This window comes from Phoca vitulina, unplaced genomic scaffold (assembly GCF_004348235.1).
Source record: "Phoca vitulina isolate PV1807 unplaced genomic scaffold, GSC_HSeal_1.0 scaffold68, whole genome shotgun sequence".
Lineage (NCBI taxonomy): Eukaryota > Metazoa > Chordata > Mammalia > Carnivora > Phocidae > Phoca > Phoca vitulina.
This window is the reverse complement of record NW_022589771.1, coordinates 6,851,885-6,871,188: the sequence shown is the minus strand read 5'-3', so window position 1 is coordinate 6,871,188 and position 19,304 is coordinate 6,851,885. Positions and strand designations below refer to the sequence as shown.

The following is a 19,304-nucleotide window of genomic DNA, read 5'->3' as shown; positions in this document are numbered from 1 at the left end:
ACCCAACTATTTAATAAATGGAGTTATTAAGTATTCTTCTTCACCTAGAGATGCCGTGAAAAAGTTGCTGAGACACTAAGAGCAATGTGAACAAAGGAAGTCTAGGAATCACTCCTTAGCAGCTAACGGTTTGGCACACTGATTCCTCTTCTGGGTGCTTTACCCACAGTCGTTCTTTCAACTCCATGCCGACCCTCTGAGTTCGGTACTAAAGCCATCCCTAGTTCACAGATGAGGACGAGATGGTGCAGTGCCCTGGGTCCCAGATAAAAGACCCACCCGTTTTTAAGCATGCACAGCACAGGTACGAACGACATTATCAAGCCAGGCAAGCACATCTCTGGTAGCACCTTCAGTCATGGAACAACTGAGGTTTCTGAGGACAAATGTTTCTCCTGCGTCTCAACTGTTGATTTGCTACTGGCTTAAGACTTCAATATGGGCCAAGCTCTGCATTTGTGTGCATCAATTAGAAAAAAAGACATTTTAAGTGACTTTTCTGGGACTCAACTGAGACGGTTAAATCACAAGCACCACACTTTCAGGGTAGGTGGGATATTAACAATGGGCACATTTAAAAACTTCAACCTACAGGGGAAAAATCACACTCCAACCAGGTACAAAGCATCCCGAATCTGCTCATTTTTGTTGCCTTTTCCCCCTTTCAAAATCTGTAGTGTCAGATGTGGAACCCCAAATAGAGAGATCCAGAAAAATAAACAGTGCCGTCTAAGAAATGACTGGTGAGATCAGATCATTTGCATGGAGCACTGTGATTTTTCAAATACTATACAAAATCTATGTTGATAGCATGTGCTATTTTCGGCATGATGCCAACAGTCAACAAAGAAATGCCACAAATTCGTGGAATTACAGTAACTTTGTCCACTAAAGGAGAGAGCTGGAAAAGGAACATGTCTTCCCTAACATACCCTTGGAACAGAAACCAGTCTTTACTCTAAAGCAGAGAACTGACCCAGTGCTTGGGGAAAAAGAAAAAATCTAAGCTAACACTTAAATTTAGATCAAATAAATCTGCTGGATTTGTATTTGGTTTCACTGTGCATTTTTCATGATTAATAAACTATACTACAGGTACTCCAACTGCTGTGAGTAGGTAATTCCTCACACTATTAGCACCACTAACCGCTCAGCAGACACCCCGAGCACTTCACGGATGGTCCCTAGTACTTACTAGCTTCACTAGTCCTGGGTCTAAGGAGATCTCCTGCTGAGGTAGTAGGGAAGAGGCAGCTGGACGGCAGGTTCAGAAACTCTTAATGATGGAGTGAAGACCATTAAAATGTTTAGGCAGCTTCAGAATATTATTAAAATCACTTAGCAAGCTTTTCAAGTAATCGTGTATTCTAGTTACCCCCAGTCTCTGGGGACCTTCCATTCTTCTCATGGTGACACACATGTAAATGGTTCCTAAACTTCCTTGAACCGGTCACACTCTACATTCTCCTCAGAAAGGTCCACTTAAAGTGTCCTACGTTCCAGGAGAAAACTCAAACCCAGCACACACGGGGCTCTCATCTGAAAAGAACAAACCCCGACTTGATAGGGCTGCAGGGCTTGCCAGGTATCCCAGGAGAAGAGGCAAACAGACTGTGAAAACAAAAATCTTGCAAACTAAGAGACCGTGTACATAGTATCAAAAACTCCAGGAAGGAGCCTCCAGGTGATTCTTCAAAAGCAACTTTCCTATTGCCTTTGTCTCCATGGCTCCTCCCTTCAAAACACTGGCCGCGGGACAGAACGGAACAGATAAAGAAAGCAAGAGGCAAACCAGGACAAGTGCCTCCCAGAGCTGCAGCCGCGAACACAGACACCCCCAAACGCAATTTCAAGTTTGAACCGGGAAGCCAGCTTTTCTCAACGCTAACAAATCTGTCCCGTGCAGAGGCTCTTTTTTATTTTCCCAGCTAACTTTGAAAGTTTACCGAAGCCACTTCCTTTCCTGAGACTCCAATGAGTCCGAGGTTGTGGGCCTTTAGGACAGAGACGCCGTCGGGACACACAACACTGACTCCGCGCTTTACACACGGGGACACACCTCCACAGACAGGAGCTACCACAGTAAATCTGGAGGAAAGGACACCCGTCCTCTCGCTGTCTGTCACGCACGTGGGCATGAACGTCAACACTACACCCGTGAGTCCAGCACTGTCTACTAGGACAACAATTTACCTGCCCAGTCACGAGATTTAGGAACTTCTTCAGAAATGTATTTACAGAAAGCCTAGGGAAACCCGTCTGAGCTAAGGGGCGTGAGATACAATCAGATGATGCGGATTCTCCCGCAGGCACAAGGTGCAGGGCGCTGGGCAGGCACTTCCAGGATCTGGGTTACACGGACACCTAACAGGACGACCACCCAGGGCACGGCTCCTCCTCCCTGAGGCCTTGGAAAGCACGGGGCACCTGCAGGGCCTCCAGATCAGCCCTAGTGCCCCTGTCCTCTGGGCTGAGGGTGGAGCAAGGTGCAGCGTCTGAAGGCAGACACCCAGTGGGCAGATAAGGGCGGGGGCGGGGGTGCAGGGAGGGGGCGCAGGGAGGGGGAGCTCCGGCTCAACGACGCCGGTGCCCGACTTTACAGGAGACACGGCCCAATGCCCGAAGGAAGGTTATCATCTCCAGATGAAGCCACAAACTTAAACCTCAAACACACAGTTTCTCAGGGATCTGACAAGAGGGAGCCCAGAAGTGTGCCCATTAGTCAGAAAAAGAAAAAAAGACACAGAAACAGGAGCGTGCTCAAGACCCACCGAACAGTCCGCTACGGCTCTGGGCGCCCAGATTTTCCGTAGAAAGAGCGCTTCCTTTCAAAGCATGGAAGACCGCAGGAAAAAAAAACTAACTGAATACCTCCAAAGGCCTAAAACCCTAACAGTCTGAAACGCCTGTCTGCACGACATCAAAATGTCAGCCAACATTTCGACATCGCCTATAACCTCCGTACTTTGCTAGGTATTTGATCCTAAAGTTACGAGGGTAAAAAGTAGGGCAATTTTTCCCCTAACAGCGGAACGATGCCCTGTGTGCGTGCCCAAGTGCGGCGCACACACACGAGCCGACAGCCCAGACGCGGGGGCATCGCTCGGGCCGGCCAGAGCGGGGCGTTCCGGGGGCGCAGCTCCCCTCAGCCTCGCAGCCGCGTCTCTAAGTGGGTTTCCCGCCCGGGCGCCCGCGGCGAGGTCGCAGGAGGGGGCGCGCCCCGAGCGAGCGGCGGCTCCCAGCCCAGCTCCGCCTGCCGCTGTCACGCCCGGGGCCGCGCAGCTTCCACGGCGCCGACCCACCACCCGCGGGGGCACTGCAGCTCTCGCGCTCGTCCTGACACTTTCCTGGGGGAAGTACAGACGCGCGCCCGCCAGGACGGCCGCGCGAGCAAACTTGGTCCGAGCGCCCCGAGCCCCCTCCCGCGGGATCCGAGGCGACGGCGTGCGGGAGCGACAGGTCGGCCCGCCGGCCAGGCCTGGGGCCCCCCGCTCCCCGCCCTCCGCTCCGGGGCGCGCCCGCCTGCCGGGCACGGTCGGAGTGCAGCCGCCCCGGCCCGCGAGCGCGTCCCGGCGGGGTCGGAGGTCGCCCTCGGGCGCGAAGGGCCCCGCCGCTGCCGCCGCCCCGGCCACAGCTGGGTTCCGGGAAGCGGCCGGGCCGCGAGGGCCGGGGGGGGGGGGGGGCCCGGGCCGGACCGCCCGCAACGGCCGCCGCCCCCTCCCGCGCCCACGGCACTCACAGGTGACGATGGGCTTGTTCTCCATGGTGTAGATCACCGGCGGCAGCGGCTCCTCAGGGGCGTCCATGGGCGTCCGCCGTCACCGGCCCGGCCCCCCGCGCCCCATGGGCAGCCCCGAGGCCGCGCCGGGCCAGCCCGAGCCTGAGCGGCGCCGCGACAGGGAGGCCCGCCCGGCCGCGCGAGGCAGCTCCGGAGCCGGCCGCCCGCCGCCGCCCGCCGGCCGCACCACTTCCGGCCCCGGCACCGCCGCGCTACCGCTTCCGGGGCGCGCGGCTTAAAGGGGAGGCCTCCCGGCCGCGCGCCGGCGCTGTCCTCCGACCGAAAGACGGCGGGCGACGGGGGCGGGAAGGCGGGCCCGGCGAGTCCCGGCCGGGCTCCCACACGCACCTCGGCGGCGGAAAGCCTGCGGCCCGAAGCCGCACCACCACCCCGCGGGCAGCAGCGTCCCCTCGGCGTGGGGCGCAGCGACGCGCGGCTCCTCCCCAGGGAGGTCTCCGCCGCCCCCAGCGCCTGGCGACCCGGTGCGCGGCCGCTGCCCACATGCAGATCCCCGGGACGCGGGGTCCGGGCTGCAGTCACTGGCAGCACATGGACACGGGCGCGACTCCGGGGTCACCGACAGCACGTGGACACGGGGATGCCCGCGGGGGCCACCGGCAGCACGTGGACACGGGGATGCCCGCGGGGCCACCGGCAGCACCCCGGAGGGTCACTGGACACTGGCGTGACCCCGAGAGGCACTGAGAGCATGTGGGCCCGGGGACCACCCTGCGGTCACCAAGGAGGGGCACGTGGACAGTGGCGTGGCAGTTGCTCCCCTCTGTGGGTCTGTTCGCCCGGAACGTAGCTCTTGTTATGTTTCCCCGGCACCCAGCGCCGCAGGGGAAGCAGTCAAGGCTCCAGTTAATTCCCACCGCTGGGCTGAACGGCAGTTACTCCTTGGGAAACCCTGGGTCTGGTGTTTTCTTGTTACACTGGTTTTAGGAAGGAGTATCGCTGCCGTAAAGTAGGGAAGATTACTTACCTTCCGGCTGCAACCAAAGACCCTACAGCACTGCAATTACTCAAGGCTCGCCTTGGAGACCGGCTCCCCAGTCCTCCCCCACCCTCCACCCCCAACTCTGGGGGGGGGGTTGGAAAGAACTGCCCCTTTCTGAATCTCCCCACGGGGTTGCCTGCGCTCCTGCCAGCACTGCTGGCCTGCGTCCGTGACAGCTGCAGAATGCTGGGACTGTGCGACTGGGCCTTTCACTCGTGTCCGGAACCCTCCCCCATGCCCAGCCACTCACGGCCTCCCAGGGAGTAAGCCTCTTGTGGAAATGCCACAAAATTAAGCCCTACTTTAATGCATGTAAGTTTCTTGTGCAAGGAAAGTCGTTTTGGGGTCACGTCTGCAGATGAAATAAAGTGAACGTATGTGTGAAATAGTGTGAACAAAGCTGCTGAATGTGTTCTGCACAGTGTAGCATATGCACTGTCGCTGGTGAGGACGCAAAGAGCAGAGTCTCAGACAGCTGGAGGCTGTGAGGCAGAGCGCAGAAGGAACTAAGGAGGACTGCGGAGCCAGAGTCTGCCTGGGGATTCCCTATAAGTCCTTGGCCTCAGCTGGGCTCAGCAGGTGTAGGATGACACTCCACAGGGCTTACCAGAAAGTGGCTGTGACAGAGTCGAGCATGGCACAAAGAGTAGAGGTCGAGCAGTGCTGCGGGAACGACCTCATTGACACCTCACTAACTCCCGGGACATCCCGCTGAGACACCAGATGGAGGACCATGTGCCCAGGGGCCAGCCCACTACCTGTGAAGGCCCAGATCAGTATTTTCAGCTTTGCAGGTCATATACAGTTTCTGTCTTACATTCTTCTTTGGGACTTTTTAAAAAGCAATTATTTAAAAATATAAAATCCATTCTTAGCTCAAGGGCCATATGAAAACAGAGCATGGCCCAGATGTGGCCTGTGAGCCATAGGTTGCCAATCCCCGCCCGAAAATAAGGTCGACGCTAGACTGACCGTAAAACAGTACAAGGCCAAGCCTTGACAAAATCTGCAAGACAGACAGCCCTCAGATTTGGATCTTGCCAAGTTGGTGGGGCTTGCGGACACCTGAACATTTCTCAGATCCAACCTAACAAAAAGCATAAAACTAAGCCTATACAAAGTCAAGGTGATAAAGATAGTAGTTGAATTGCCAGCAAGAACTAAAGTCAAGACTCTTCTGTGGAAGATGATCCATGGTCTCTACGACTCATGATTTACCGATGCCCAACATATACTAAAAAACCACCACACCTAAAAACCAGAAAGTGTAAACCATAGTCAAGAAACAAAGTAGTCAATAGAAACCAGCCTCTAGATGGCCCAGATATTGTCTTCACAGATTAAGACTATAACGCTGCTATAATAATCAGCATGCTCAAAGAATTAAGGGGATATAAGCTCTTAATGAGTAAAGACAGGGACGCACAGCAGAGTAAGAGGAAGTATAAAAATAATCAAATGCAAAGTCTAGAACTGAAAAGCACAGTTACTGAAATGAGAATTTCACTGCATTGGCTTAACAGTAGGTTGGAAATAGCAGAAAGAGTCAGTGACCTTGAGGAGAAATCAATACAAATGATTCAATCTGAAAAAGAGAAAAAAGGTGAAGAAAAATGAACAGAGCCTTAGAGACCTATGGGACAACATAAAGTGGCCTAACACATGTGTAATAGGAGTCCCGGAAGGAGAAGGCCGTCAGAATGTGGCAGATTTATTTGAAAAGATAATGGCCCAAAATCCACAAATTTGGTGAAAAAACCTCAACTTATTGGTCAAGAAACTCAGCAGAGGGTGCCTGGGTGGCTCAGGTGGTTAAGCTTCAGCTCAGGTCATGATCCCAGGGTCCTGGGATTGAGGGCTCCCTGCTCAGTGGGGAGTCTGCTTCTCCCTCTCCCTCTGCCCTTCACCTGCTCATGCACTCTCTCTCTCTCAAATAAATAAAATCTTAAAAAAAAAAAAAAAAAAAGCAGAACCTCAGTAGAACACATGCAAAGAAGCTTATATACAGGAATATCACAAACTGCTAACAACCAAAACAGAACATCCTGAGAGCAGGCAGTGAAGAAAGACATGTTACCCGCTGGGGAACAATGACAAAAATTTCCACTGAATTCTCGTCAGACACTATCAACCAGAGGACCAATGGTATAAACCTTTAAAGTGCTGAATTTTTAAAACTTAACCCAAAACTCTGTGTCCCACCAAAAATTCTCTAAAAATGAGGGCAGAGAAAGATGTTTGCAGATAGAACGCTAGAATGCGTGGCCAGCAGGCAGGGTACCACAAGACCTGGTGAAGGATGTTCTTCTGAGTGAGAGGAAATGATACCAGGTAGACAGTAGGAAGAGGGGCTCTGGAAACAATCAACAACTACGTAAACATAAATTGTTATGCTTTTTTTCTTCTTTCTGTAATTCCCTTAAAAGACAACTGTTTAAAACATACATAGTGATGTTGTGGGTTGGGTTTAGAATGGATGTGGTCGTGAGAGCCATGACAACGCTCACACAGAGGATGGGGTGGATCAGGGATGGCGCATGTGTGTGAGTTTATTACACCTGCAAAGTAGAAGATTGCAGGTGTGAGTGAGAAGTGGGAGAGGAGAAGGCTCGGGAACGAAGAGAGAAGACCGCAGTAAAACAACACTGACTCAGTGGAATTCGACGGAGGAGTACTTATATTCGGCCCCAGAGCAAAACCCCTAGAAAAAAAAGTAATTGGAAAGGATTTGCTAAGAAGACAATAGAAAAAATAAAGTAGAATAGTATAAAATACTTGATTAATCCAAAACAAGGCAGGAAAGGAACAACAGAAGAGTAAAGAACAGGGAAGACCAACCCAAGCGGTTATCACACGAAAAGATGATCAGCATCCAATAGATATTAGGGAAAGGTAAATTAAGGTGACAATGACCTATCACTTCACATCTACTCAAATAGCGAAAATAAACATTTTTAAAATGTTCAGTCCTTTTTTTTTTTTTTTGGAAAGAGAGCACACGTGAGTGTCAGGGGGAGGGGCAGAGAGAGGGAGAGAGAGAATCTCAAGCAGACTCCCCACTGAGCACGGAGCCCAACTCAGGGCTCAATCTCATGACCCTCAGATCATGACCTGAGCCGAAATCAGGAGCCAAACACTTAACCCACTGAGCCACCCAGACGCCCCCAAAATAAAAATGTTTTAAAACCTGCTAATACCAAGTGTAGACTCCCGGGGCAGGCCTCCGTGCACCAGCCTGTCGTCCCGGAGACATAGCTCAGAGACTCCGGGAAAACAGACACTAAGGATTCTCCCTGAAGACCCCACAGATACCATGTCCTGGCCCCATGCCTGGCTCTTGTTTGCAAGAGTTTTTTTTTCTTTCTTTCTTTTTTTACAGTTCTAGAAAGTACTTTTTTGTAGTACAGTTGACACACAATGTTACATTAGTTTCCAGTGTACAACAGAGTAATGTAACAATTCTGTCGGTCAGGCTGGGCTCACCACAGTGCAGCCCCCATCAGTCACCACGTGGCGCTGTCGCACTGTCATCGACATATCCCCCATGCTGTGCTCCGTAACTGGAGCCCGTGCTCCCACTCCCCTTCCCCCATTTTGCCCATCCCCCCACCCTCCTCCCTGTGGAGAACAGTATGGAGGTTCCTCGAAAATGAAAAACAGTATGGAGGTTCCTCGAAAATGAAAAATAGAATTACCATATGATCCAATAATTCCACTACTTGGGATTTACCCAGAGAAAATGAAGACACGAATTTGAAAAGGTAGGTGCACCCCAATGTTTATTGCGGCAATACTTATAATAGCCAAGATATGGAAGTTTCCTTTCTGGAGGGAGGGCAGGCAAGGGCAAAACTCCCCGGCTCCATTGCAGCCAACCTCCGGCTGGTGAGCCGTAAGGGGACTCCTGGGCTCTTTTCCCTCTGAGCAGACCTATCAGAACTTTTTTTCACGTGGGAATTTAGAAAATGCTTGAATTCAGCACAAATTCTGGTTTAGCAATTCCTTTTAATAATGGTGAACATGATGCTATTCCTATTAATCAATGTCTGTTCTTTCTCCAGATCCTTTTCTCCTGAGACAGCATTTGTTTTTTTTAAAGGTTGCTGGAACTTGTGCCCAAATGGTCTTTCCTGGTAGCCCATTACATTGTCTCTAGGCTCCAAAGAGCCCGTTACATTATGTATTGGGATATTTCATGTGCTGTGGCTACGGGGAAGGTCCACAGTGTTTGCTCTGTCCCACCGCTCAGGTCCCGTCCACAGAGACCTGGGCGGAAGGAATGGCCGGCCAGCAAATGTTCACAGCAGGCTGATACATAGTAGCTGCAGACCGGAAACGACCCAGATGTCCCCCGATGGGTGACAGACACACCATCCGCACATGGAGCACTACACAGTAATCAAAAGGAACATGCTGCTGGCAGGGGCAGGGACCTGCGTGGGCTCGAGAGAACGGTGCTGAGTAAAGAAATCCCACCCCAAAAGGTCACACGCTCTGTGATTCTGTTATAGAACACTCTTGAAATGACAAAATCACAGAACTGGAGAACAACGGGTTCAGGAGAGGGTGTGGGGTAAGCAGGGAGTGGGGCTGAAGAATCCTGGTGGGGACAGATCGGGCTGCATCTGGGCAGTATCGATGTCACCGTCCTGGTCGAGGTTGGCACCAGAACTCTGCCACGTGTCACCTCTGGGGAGAAAAGAGGGGAAGGGCAACTTACAATTGCACTCAAGATAAAAGTTTAATTAAAAACCCAACTGATTGGGGCCCCTGATTGGCTCAGTGGGTTAAGTTTCAGCCTTTGGCTTAGGTCATGATCTCAGGGTCCTGGGATCGAGTCTCAAGTCCGGCTTCCTGCTCAGTGGGGAGTCTGCTTCTCCCTCTCCCACTCCTCTGTGTTCTCTCTCTTTCTCTCTCTCTCTCTCTCTTTCAAAATAAAATAAACATCTTAAAAAAAAAAAACCCAACTGACTTTAAGTAGTAACACGTGAGTCTCCAAAGAATCCACAAGGCGAACTCTGTGAACCTTTGACCATTTTGCCCCACACCCGCTCCCCTGTGATGGCGCTTCGTGCGCTGGTCGCGGGATGAGGAGCATCTCCACGGGCAGCCCCGCACTGGGCCAAGCAGCCTGGTCCCGGCCCTCTGGGCCACAGGTTTCTCTGCATGCAACCAAGCTGTCTACGAATTTTATCCTTGGTGGGCAAACAGTCCACCAAAGTAGACGTAGGAACAATTCCATGGAGAAATAATCCACCTCGTGAGTAATCAAGGAAATGCCACACAAACACTTTTTTCCTACTAAACTAACAAAACCCTGGCGGGGTGGGGAGAGCCAAGGAGGGCGAAGGTAAAACAAACAGTCCAGCATGCTGGAGGGGGGGCATCGGTAGACTCCCCAAAGCCACCCTTTTATGAAGCAGTGATCACGTTCCATCCTTTGAGCCCACAATTTCACTTCTGGCTCCCTTTAAGGAAACAGTCTCTCCCCAACCTGGGTGGATAAAACACCTGCTGTTACCATCCAGTTAACACAGGGCAGTGGGGGGGGGGGGACGGCAGGTGGAAGGGCAGAGCTGGGGTGCACCCCGGGCCCGCACCCTGCCTGGTAACTGCCGCTGTCCTTGTGCATTGTTTGCATGAAGAACGCACTCTCTGCGTCCACTTGTGCAGAGACAGCACCCCCTTCCCAGGTTTGACTCTGCATAATGTGACTCAAATAATCAGGGATAATGAAGTCAGGCCTGGCGCTGTGGATGACATTTCCGGACATTCTGCTCAGTGCTCCTATGTTTAGCTCAGTTGCCTTTTTCTTGGCTTCCTGACAGCCTGGATTCTCACTTTCTCCTTTCAAGCTGAGGCTATCCCCCGAGAGGCCTGCCCGGCACCTGTGTCCTGCTCGGTGGAGGCGGGAGGCAGGGGCCAGAGCGGCCACCTTGCTGGAGACCCTCATTGTCCTGGCTATTCTCACGCCCAGGGAGCTGCCCCCTGCCCTGGGGGCAGACGCCCGCCGTGGCCTGGCTTAGCCATGCCAGTGGGGCCAACACCACATGCCAGCCCCTGGCATGTCTAATGTCGGGCTGGGGGCAGAAGAGGGCGGCGGGAGGCACGTGCTGGTTCAGGGCTCACCTCCAGAGGCACCAGAACTCTGCTGAAATCATTGGGATGGGTGGTGTCAGCTAACCCAGATTTCTGTTGTCTCTTCCCACCGAGCCAGCACAACGTAACACCGTCCAATCACAGGGGCTGACGGGGGCACCCAGGCTCTAGTAGACAGGCTGGGGGCACCAGGCCACATGCCCACAGTTCAGTCTCATCCGTGGCAGCTGGATGGCCCGGGCGCTCATAGGGTCCCACCTCCGGGACTTGCTGGGGGCTCCACTTTCCTGCTCCAGGCCCGGCACCTTCTCCGAGGGCCAGAACGGGAAGGACCAGGAAGTCACCACCAGCAGGCCCTCCCTTGAGTGGGTGGACAACTGTGCAAGCCTCCCTTTCTCGGAGCGCATCGTGCGCAGTTCCTGAGCCCGAGGACACGGCCAGCACGGAGACAGCCACCGCGGCTCTTCACCCGGCCCTTCATCACCCTCCCCGCACCCCCCTCCTCTCTCTGGGGCCCCCAGCAAGTAAACCACCGGCACCCGGCACCCGAGTCCCCCCAGGATGCAGCCCGTCAGTAATGGATGCGGTCCTGCTGCACATGCCCGCTGCCCCACCGCCAACCCCAAGGTCTAAAACAGGTGCATCCATTTGCTTTTTAAAAAATTGTTTAAGATTCAATTTAATTAACATATGGTGTATTATTAGTTTCAGAGGTAGAGTTTAGCAATTCATCCGTTGCATGTAACACCCAGAGCGCATTCCATCCTGTGCCCTTACCTAAATGCTAAAGGTTTAATACTCTGCCCCAGAATTTGACCGGCTCAGAGGATCACACCTAATAAACGCTTCATTGTGGACGTTGAGTACTTAATTGTTAGTCACAGAAAACCCAGTTTCTCCCTGCAGCTTTTAAATGAATAAGGAGAACCACAGCCCTGAAGGGCCGGTGGCTACCCTGGCCAGGCTGCTGCATGCCCCAGCCCGGTTCTGGCCGGCCCTGAAGGCCTCCCCGCAAGGGGTCAACCAGCTGTCCCTGGCAGACCCGGCCGGAGCTCCAGATGGCTTTAGAACTGGCTGACACGGTGTCATGCTGGTGGATGGCTCGCCAGGGCACGTCCCTCCTGCCCTGGCCGCGGCCAGCACAGCAGCACCGGGTGGGAGGTCTGGGTCGAGGGGCCTGCTGCTCTCCCTGTGCCTCTCACTCTCGGCCCCGAGGCCCAGCAGCAACCCCCACCACCACCCTGGAGCCCTCCCTGCGCCCTCCTGCTTCTTCCTTTGCCACGATCTCTGCAGACCCACCCAACCAGCAAAGAGGGTGAGGGCAAGGAAGCTGGACGACATCCTGGCGTTCCCAGCCCGAGCGCCTGTGCCTTTCCGGCTTCCGCGTCGGGGAAGGAGTTCCATCGTTATTTAGGCGCATTCCCACGTCCCATGGCCGGGGACACAGAGAGAAGGGCTGGCCCTGCTGGTAGGAGGAACATTTACTCGACCTCTCCTAGTCCAAGGAGGAACCAGGACAAAAAGGAACCGTATTCGAGGCCGAACGCTGATGAGTAAGGTACGCGTGGGGGAGACTTTCCAACCCAGCCGCAGGGAGCGCCACATCTTCCCGGCACGGGGACGCGGAGCACTGATGGCCGGCCACTGAGCCCCGGCGAGAGCCCCGCAACTTTCCAAACTGTAGGAATACTCCAGCCACCGCTTCCCATCATAACGCCACGATACTGAAACTGGTAACAAAATAAGGACACCAAACAGCCTTTCTACTTGGAATCTACAAATTTTCTCAACAGCTCTTGGGTCACAGGGCAACTACCAACCAGACTGCACAACTCGTGAGCACCGACGAGAGAGCCCTGCACTGCGGGGCCGGCCGGCTGCGCCTCGTGGAAAACACGCGGCCTTAGATGCGAACATACGAATATATTAGAAAGGGAGAGAGAAAATAAACGAATTCAGCACCGGCCTGGAAGGCTGGAAAACGAAACACAAACTCGATGGCAGGAGAGCAGACGTCAGTGGTGAGAAGCTGGGGAAGGCACAGCTGGGCACCGCGGGAGATGGGGCTCGGAGCTGGGGGGCAAGGACACCTGGAGAAGGGGCTGATCCGTGCAGCATAACCACAGAAATGAGGACAAGTGGCTTTAAGTGACTCATCTGTACTGATTTAATTTAAGCAACTATTTGTTTAAAATAAATCTTAAAATGGGATGAAATTTAATTTTCCATGGAAAAAAATGCACTCTGGAAAATAAAGACTAAACAGATAATTTCCAAATAATAGAGAAAGTTGTTAAAGCTGCTCCTCCCCAAAAACAGCCCCCAACTCAAATGGCTTCCCAGGAAAATCCACCATCTCTAAACTACCCCACAGCAGAGAAAAAGAGGGAGGGGCGCCTGGGTGGCTCAGTCAGTTAAGCGTAGGCTCAGGTCAGGATCCCAGGGTCCTGGAATCGAGCCCCGCATGGGGCTCCCTGCTCAGCGGGGAGCCTGCTTCTCCCTCTCCCTCTGCCCCTTCCCCTGCTTGCGTGCGCTCTCTCTGTCTCAAATAAATAAAATCTTTTTAAAAAAAGAAAGAAAAAGAGGGAAAACTTACAACTCTTTTACATTAGGGAAGTATAATATTAAAGCAAAACCTAATAAAGACTGCACGAAAAAGAAATCTAGCAGCCAATGTAATTTACAAATATCAATACAGAAGTCTTAAAATATTAGCAAGTAGAATCCATCAACACGCTAAAGAATAATCTATTACCAGATGGAGTCTGTTGCAAAAGCAAAGAGGTGAGTTAATATTAGAAAATCTGTTCATGTAACGCATCAAAGGAATAGATCTAAAGAGAAAACCCTTAGGATTATCTCTATTAACTCAGAAAAGGCATTTGCCAAATTCAACAGTCATTCTTGATTTTTAAAAAATGCTTAATGAAATAAGAATAATGACGGATTTTTCCATAATACAGCAACAAGTGTAACATTATAGTCGTATAAATACCAGCCCACGAGTCAGCTCCATGCTTAACGCAGAGGCTCTGGAGTTATTCCCTTAAAGTCAGAAACCAGACAGGGACCCTGCACTGCCACTGCTGTTTAACGTCGCATGAGAGACTGGCCAATGGTGCAACTAGACAAGAGAAAGAAATTAGAGGCATAAAAACTATCACCAGTTTGGAAATTAGATGACTGATAAAGCATCCATCTTATTTATTTTTTTTAAGATTTTATTTCTTTCTTTTTGCGAGAGAGAGAACGAGAGCATGAGCGGGGCGGGGGGGCAGGTGGGCAGAGGGAGAAGCAGGCTTCCCGCGGAGGAGGGAGCCCGATGCGGAACTCGATCTCAGGACCCCGAGATCATGACCTGAGCCGAAGGCAGACGCTTAACCAACTGAGGCAGCCAGGCGCCCAAAGCATCCATTTTAAATAAGCACAAGTAGTAAGAGAATTTAGCGGGTTACCTATAATATTAAAATTAATCTGCATTAATTAATTAGTACCCTTCATATATGTCTACAGTGATTGATAAATAATGCACGTGTCTATGTATGTGTGCATGTGCACACCATACAAAAGATGTGGGGGAGAGGACCCCATAATAGCAACAACAAAAAAGGAAATATTGGGGTGTATATCTAACAAGCAATGTGTAAAACACATATGGGGAGAACCTTCAAAGACCCCAAAGTTGGCTTGGCCAGATGAAAACATGAACCACGCTCTGAGCTGGGAGGGCTTACGGTTCTAGATGCACAGCTTTCCCTAAGCTGATTTCTAAATTTAATGCAATCCTTATAATCATAAATATCAACAGGCTAATTTTTTCTATACCTAGAAAGGCTAATTTCAAAAATGATATTAGAAATAAACAAGAAAGGGTAGCCAGGAAGATTCTGTGAAGGAGGAGTAACGAGCATGCTCTACGAGGTAGCAGAACCTTCCCGAATGCTTAACAACCGACACGAGGTGGTACGGACGGCGTGCTGCCCACAGACCAGCAGAACGACATCACGCAATGAGAAACAGACCCCAGTACCTGTGGGGGTTTAGTGTGTGATCAAGTTGGAACTTCAAATCAAAGATGAACATGGACTTAAATGAAAATCTTTGGGAAGTATTAGGAGAGCCCAGGACCGAGACATTGAATAAAGAAGTATAAATTGTATTTCTGTTCTTTTTACGACTGTTTTCAGGAGTAGGGCCACATTAGTTCAACGGGACAAACATTTCTGCCATTTATCACCACCACCCAGGCTCACCGTGTAGCAGAGTGATTCTGATTCAGCACAGCAATTTACCAACCGCTATCAAGTAGTCCTACGTGTGCTGGGCGTTTACATATGTGTATCTCATTGAATCCCAGCATATGCCCCACTTCATTGCTGTGGATCTCCTTATCAAATGGAATTAATCCTAATCTCATAGGGCTTTGGTGAGATATTTCACCACAATATTGATGATGACTATTATCAGATATTTGAAAACGAGTCAACACAAAGACAGGCACTTAATACATTTTGTTTGGACTACCAAGTACCCAATTGGAAGAAGATCCGATTAAATCCATCCTTATAACTATACCCCAGGATACGGTTCAGGGAGATCAAACATTTGCATGTAGAAAGTGAAGCCATGAAATTGTTAGAAGAAAAGACGGTGAACTCCTCCAACCCTGGAGTGGAGAAGCCCTTTCTATGACGTGTCAAGATCCAGAGACCAAAGAATAAAAGACTGAAAAGTCCGACTATAAAAATAAAAACATATGCCTGGAAAAAAAACATAAGCAAAGTCAAAAGATAAACAAGCTGAAAAAAAAAAGGGAGTATATATCACAAAGGATGAATCTTCCTAATAGACAATATATAAAGAGCTCCTGAAAATCAAGAAGAAAAAAACCAACCCAATAAAAAATAGGTAAAGACGTGAGCTCCCCACCTCCGACTTCAGATGCCAATCACAATCAGCAGGTCCCAGCAGACCCTCCACTTCAGACCACAGGCTGCAAATCAGGGTTCCCACGACCCCTCCTCGGGTCCGACGAATTTGCTAGAGCGACTCACAGATCTCAAGGAAACACGTTTACGGGTTCATTATATAATAAAGGACATGATAAAGGGTGCAGATGAACAGCCAGATGGAGAGGCGTATGGGGCGGGCCCGGGAGGGTCCCGAGCACAGGAGCTTCTGTCCGTAGAGTTGGGGTGCGTCACCCTCTCCGTGTGGACGTGTGCACCCACCTGGGAGCTCTCCGGACCCCGTCCTGTTGGGATTTACGGGGGTTCCTCACGGAGGCCTGCGATGGCTCATTGACCCATTCCCAGCCCCTCCCCCTCCCTGGAGAACTGGGGGGAGGAGCGGGGTGGCCTGGAAGTTCTGAGCTTCCAGTCACCGCTGCTCTTTCTGGGGACCAGGCCCACCCAGGAGCCCCCCCGAGTCACCTCATTAGGACAGAAGATGCTCCGAGTGCCCTTGTCACATGGGGAATGAGGAGGGCCCCAGGAGCGCCGTGCCGGCCGCGGGGCCAGAGACTGGTACGGACGTTCCCTGTGATCTCACACTCATCAAACTGGCAACAGTGTAGATTTGACAGCCCACCCCGGGTGGTACCATGGGAAACAGGCCTGTCTACACTGCTGGTGGAAGGACAAAGTGCAGCCAGCCTGTGGGTGGGGATTAGCAGAGTCATCAAGCTGCAATGTCCACACTACCAGCCGCTGAGCGTCCCCAGGGGCCTGGGGGGAGGGGGACGCCCGCAGACAGGCCCCGGGACACTGGGACTTCTCCCTGTGTCCTGGGCTATATGGTGAGTGTATTAACTACTCAGAGAAATGAAATGGGCTGTCTAACCCCTCCTATCATTTGAGAATCCTCCTGGGAAAGGGGCGATTGTTCTTATTGGAACTTTATGCCGAGACATCCTAACTAAATAAAGCCAGCCGAGTTTGCGGTTCCTTATAATAAAGAGGTGCCTTCAGGGCTTGCTTCCTTTCTTTTTTTTAAAGATTTTATTTATTTATTTGACACAGAGAGAGGGAACACAAGAAGGGGGTGGGGGAGAGGGAGAAGCAGGCTTCCCGCGGAGCAGGGAGCCCGATGCAGGGCTCGACCCCAGGACCCTGGGAACATGACCTGAGCCAAAGGCAGACACTTAACAAGTGAGCCCCCCAGGCGCCCCTCAGGACTTTCTTTAAAATCAGGTAGGCCCTTTCCCATGAGGCTAGCTAGGCCCCTGTGTCCCTCTGGGAGGAGGGAGGAGGCCTGGTAACCATGGAAACGGCTGCAAGCAGACTTTCCTCAGGCAACAGTCCCTTGCACTCAGGGGTCCTGGGCCTGTGGAAGCCCCTTGACTCCCTTGCAAGCCAGTGTGCTCAGGCCTCCGTTCTACCACTGGAGGTCCAGGCCTGCGGCTCTGTGTCATTCCCCTTTTAGTATATGTGCTGCTGAAGTGAGCGCCGGGCACGTGAAGCTCCTCAGACGCTCGGTGTGGTTTGGAGGGTCGGGGAATAGGGGCATTCCTGAGAACAGAGGTGCCGGGCTGTAGCATGTTCCAGAGACACCGGGCACACGTCCCCACGCCGCCGCCCCCAGGGCCTCCACCGTGGACGCAGGGAAGCCAAGCACGCACATTCCCAGCCACGCGTCAGCCTGCACTGTTTGCAGGACAACGTGCTGGCCGGTGAGATGCAGGTGGCCGTCTCCTGGGCCAGACAATGGCTGTGACCTTGTCAAGCTGCTGAGCCAGGTCACTATGGGCTCCTGTCACAGGAGAACACGACCCTGTCCTCATTTAGGCCTCTGTTCGCTGGGTCTCCCGCTGCTCGCAGCCAAGGCCTCCCGCTGCGGCCCCCTGAGAGTGGGCGTCGCTGGGAGCGGAGGGGGCCCCGCCCAGCCCCTCTGGGTAGAAGCTCGGCGGCGCGATGACTATGTGCCAGGCACTGGGCCTGGGGCCCCGAGGTGCCAGCAGGGAGCTCCTCGCTTGCCGGTCACAGCAACATCCTGCCGGGAGAGGGCCAGCCCCAGACTATGGGGCCGCTGCGGAAGCGGGGGGCACAGAGACACAGCTCCTCCCTGACGGAGCTCTCCGCCCGGGAGCTGTGCTCCCAGATCCACGCACACCCTGGTGCCTCTCGGGGTTGCAAGAGCCAAATCCTGCAGTCTGAGCTGAGACTGGCACATGCTGGGAGCCAGCTGGAGGGCGGAAGATGGGAAGTGCATCCACGGGGGTTACTGATGAGCAGAGATGGGCAAACAGCATCCTGGCCTCCCCAGCCACAGGATTCGTCCTGATGCCGGACAGGTGCGGACCCCGAGCCACCTACGACAGAGCTCCCGGAGACTGAAGGAGACGCTGACTCCAGGCCTCCCTGAGCCTTTCCAGAGAGATCTTGCAGATCGATCCTTCCAAGGCCGCCGAGGATCTGGCAGGAGCCATGGTCATGCATTTTTAAGTGGCCATTAGTCGGGGCCCCTTCTAAATGGGTTGTGTGGCTTTGGAGGCTCCGGCTGGGTGGCAGGAAGGCCCTGGGGTGTCTGCAGGACGTGGTTATACCTCCATCCAGGGTGGCCTCTGGGCCGGATCCCCATGTCCCCGCCAAGAACAGGACACTCTGCTCTCCTCACTCTGATACATCATGTCCCCAAATGACTTCTCAGGCCAGGCTGGGAAAACCAGCATCAGCGTCTCCATGAACCGCGCTCTGGGCCAGGCGCTCTTGGGCCCCTAAAAGAGATTTGACCTTGGTCCCTGGATGAACTGATCTCACTCCCTACACACTTGTGAATCTTAATTCTGCATTTTTAAAGTAAATGACACCACCGATAGCTTTGTCTTGGGGTCCAGCTCCCCTTATTTGAACAGAATTTTAATTACAAGATGTTTCTCTGATGTGAACGAAAATGGCTTCAGATGGTGAAGGGTTTCAGGCCGGACACTGACAGGAGTGCCCCCAGCTGTCCCTCCGAGCACGTCCCTGGGCAGTCGGTCACCCTACAGCAGCTGTGCTGAAAATCGGGCCCCGAATCTGACTGTAAGGATGAGACTCTCTCAGTCTGCCCACCACTAAGGGGTTTCGGGATGTGGGAATTCCAGGGCTAACACGAAGACAGTCTCAGGAAAACTGGGATGGTTGTTCACCTTAATCAAAAGGGAAGCAGGGACACCTGGGTCAAGCATCCGCCTTCGGTTCGGGTCATGATCCCAGGGTCCTGGGATCGAGCCCCGCGTGGGGCTCCCTGCTCAGCGGGGACCCTGCTTCTCCCTCTCCCTCTGCTCCCCCTGCTTGGGTGCGCTCTCTCTCTCTCTCTGACAAATAAATAAATAAAATCTTAAAAAAAAAAATCAGAAGGGAAGGAGAGCTGCAATGCGCAGGTGTCCTGTGCTAAGGACAAGGCCCTGATAGGAACAAAATGGGACCTGAGACTCAGGGCGGTGGT

General features: G+C 52.6%; 1 protein-coding gene and 1 long non-coding RNA gene across 2 annotated transcripts in view; both read right to left on the bottom strand.

The window, feature by feature from the left end:
- Positions 1–3,889, bottom strand: part of TRAPPC10 (trafficking protein particle complex 10) — an 88,498-nt gene extending 84,609 nt beyond the window's left edge. The window contains exon 1 of the mRNA XM_032392493.1: positions 3,740–3,889. Within this exon, the coding sequence (XP_032248384.1) occupies positions 3,740–3,806 (67 nt within the window). The 5' untranslated portion in view covers positions 3,807–3,889. The remainder of the gene's footprint in view (positions 1–3,739) is intronic.
- Positions 3,890–8,569: 4,680 nt separating this feature from the next.
- Positions 8,570–16,404, bottom strand: LOC116624511. Its single transcript, XR_004297910.1, has 3 exons — positions 16,310–16,404; positions 15,807–15,935; positions 8,570–9,467 (listed from the first exon to the last, which is right to left on the bottom strand). It is a non-coding gene; the product is annotated as an uncharacterized LOC116624511 (long non-coding RNA).
- Between the last annotated feature and the right edge of the window lie 2,900 nt (positions 16,405–19,304).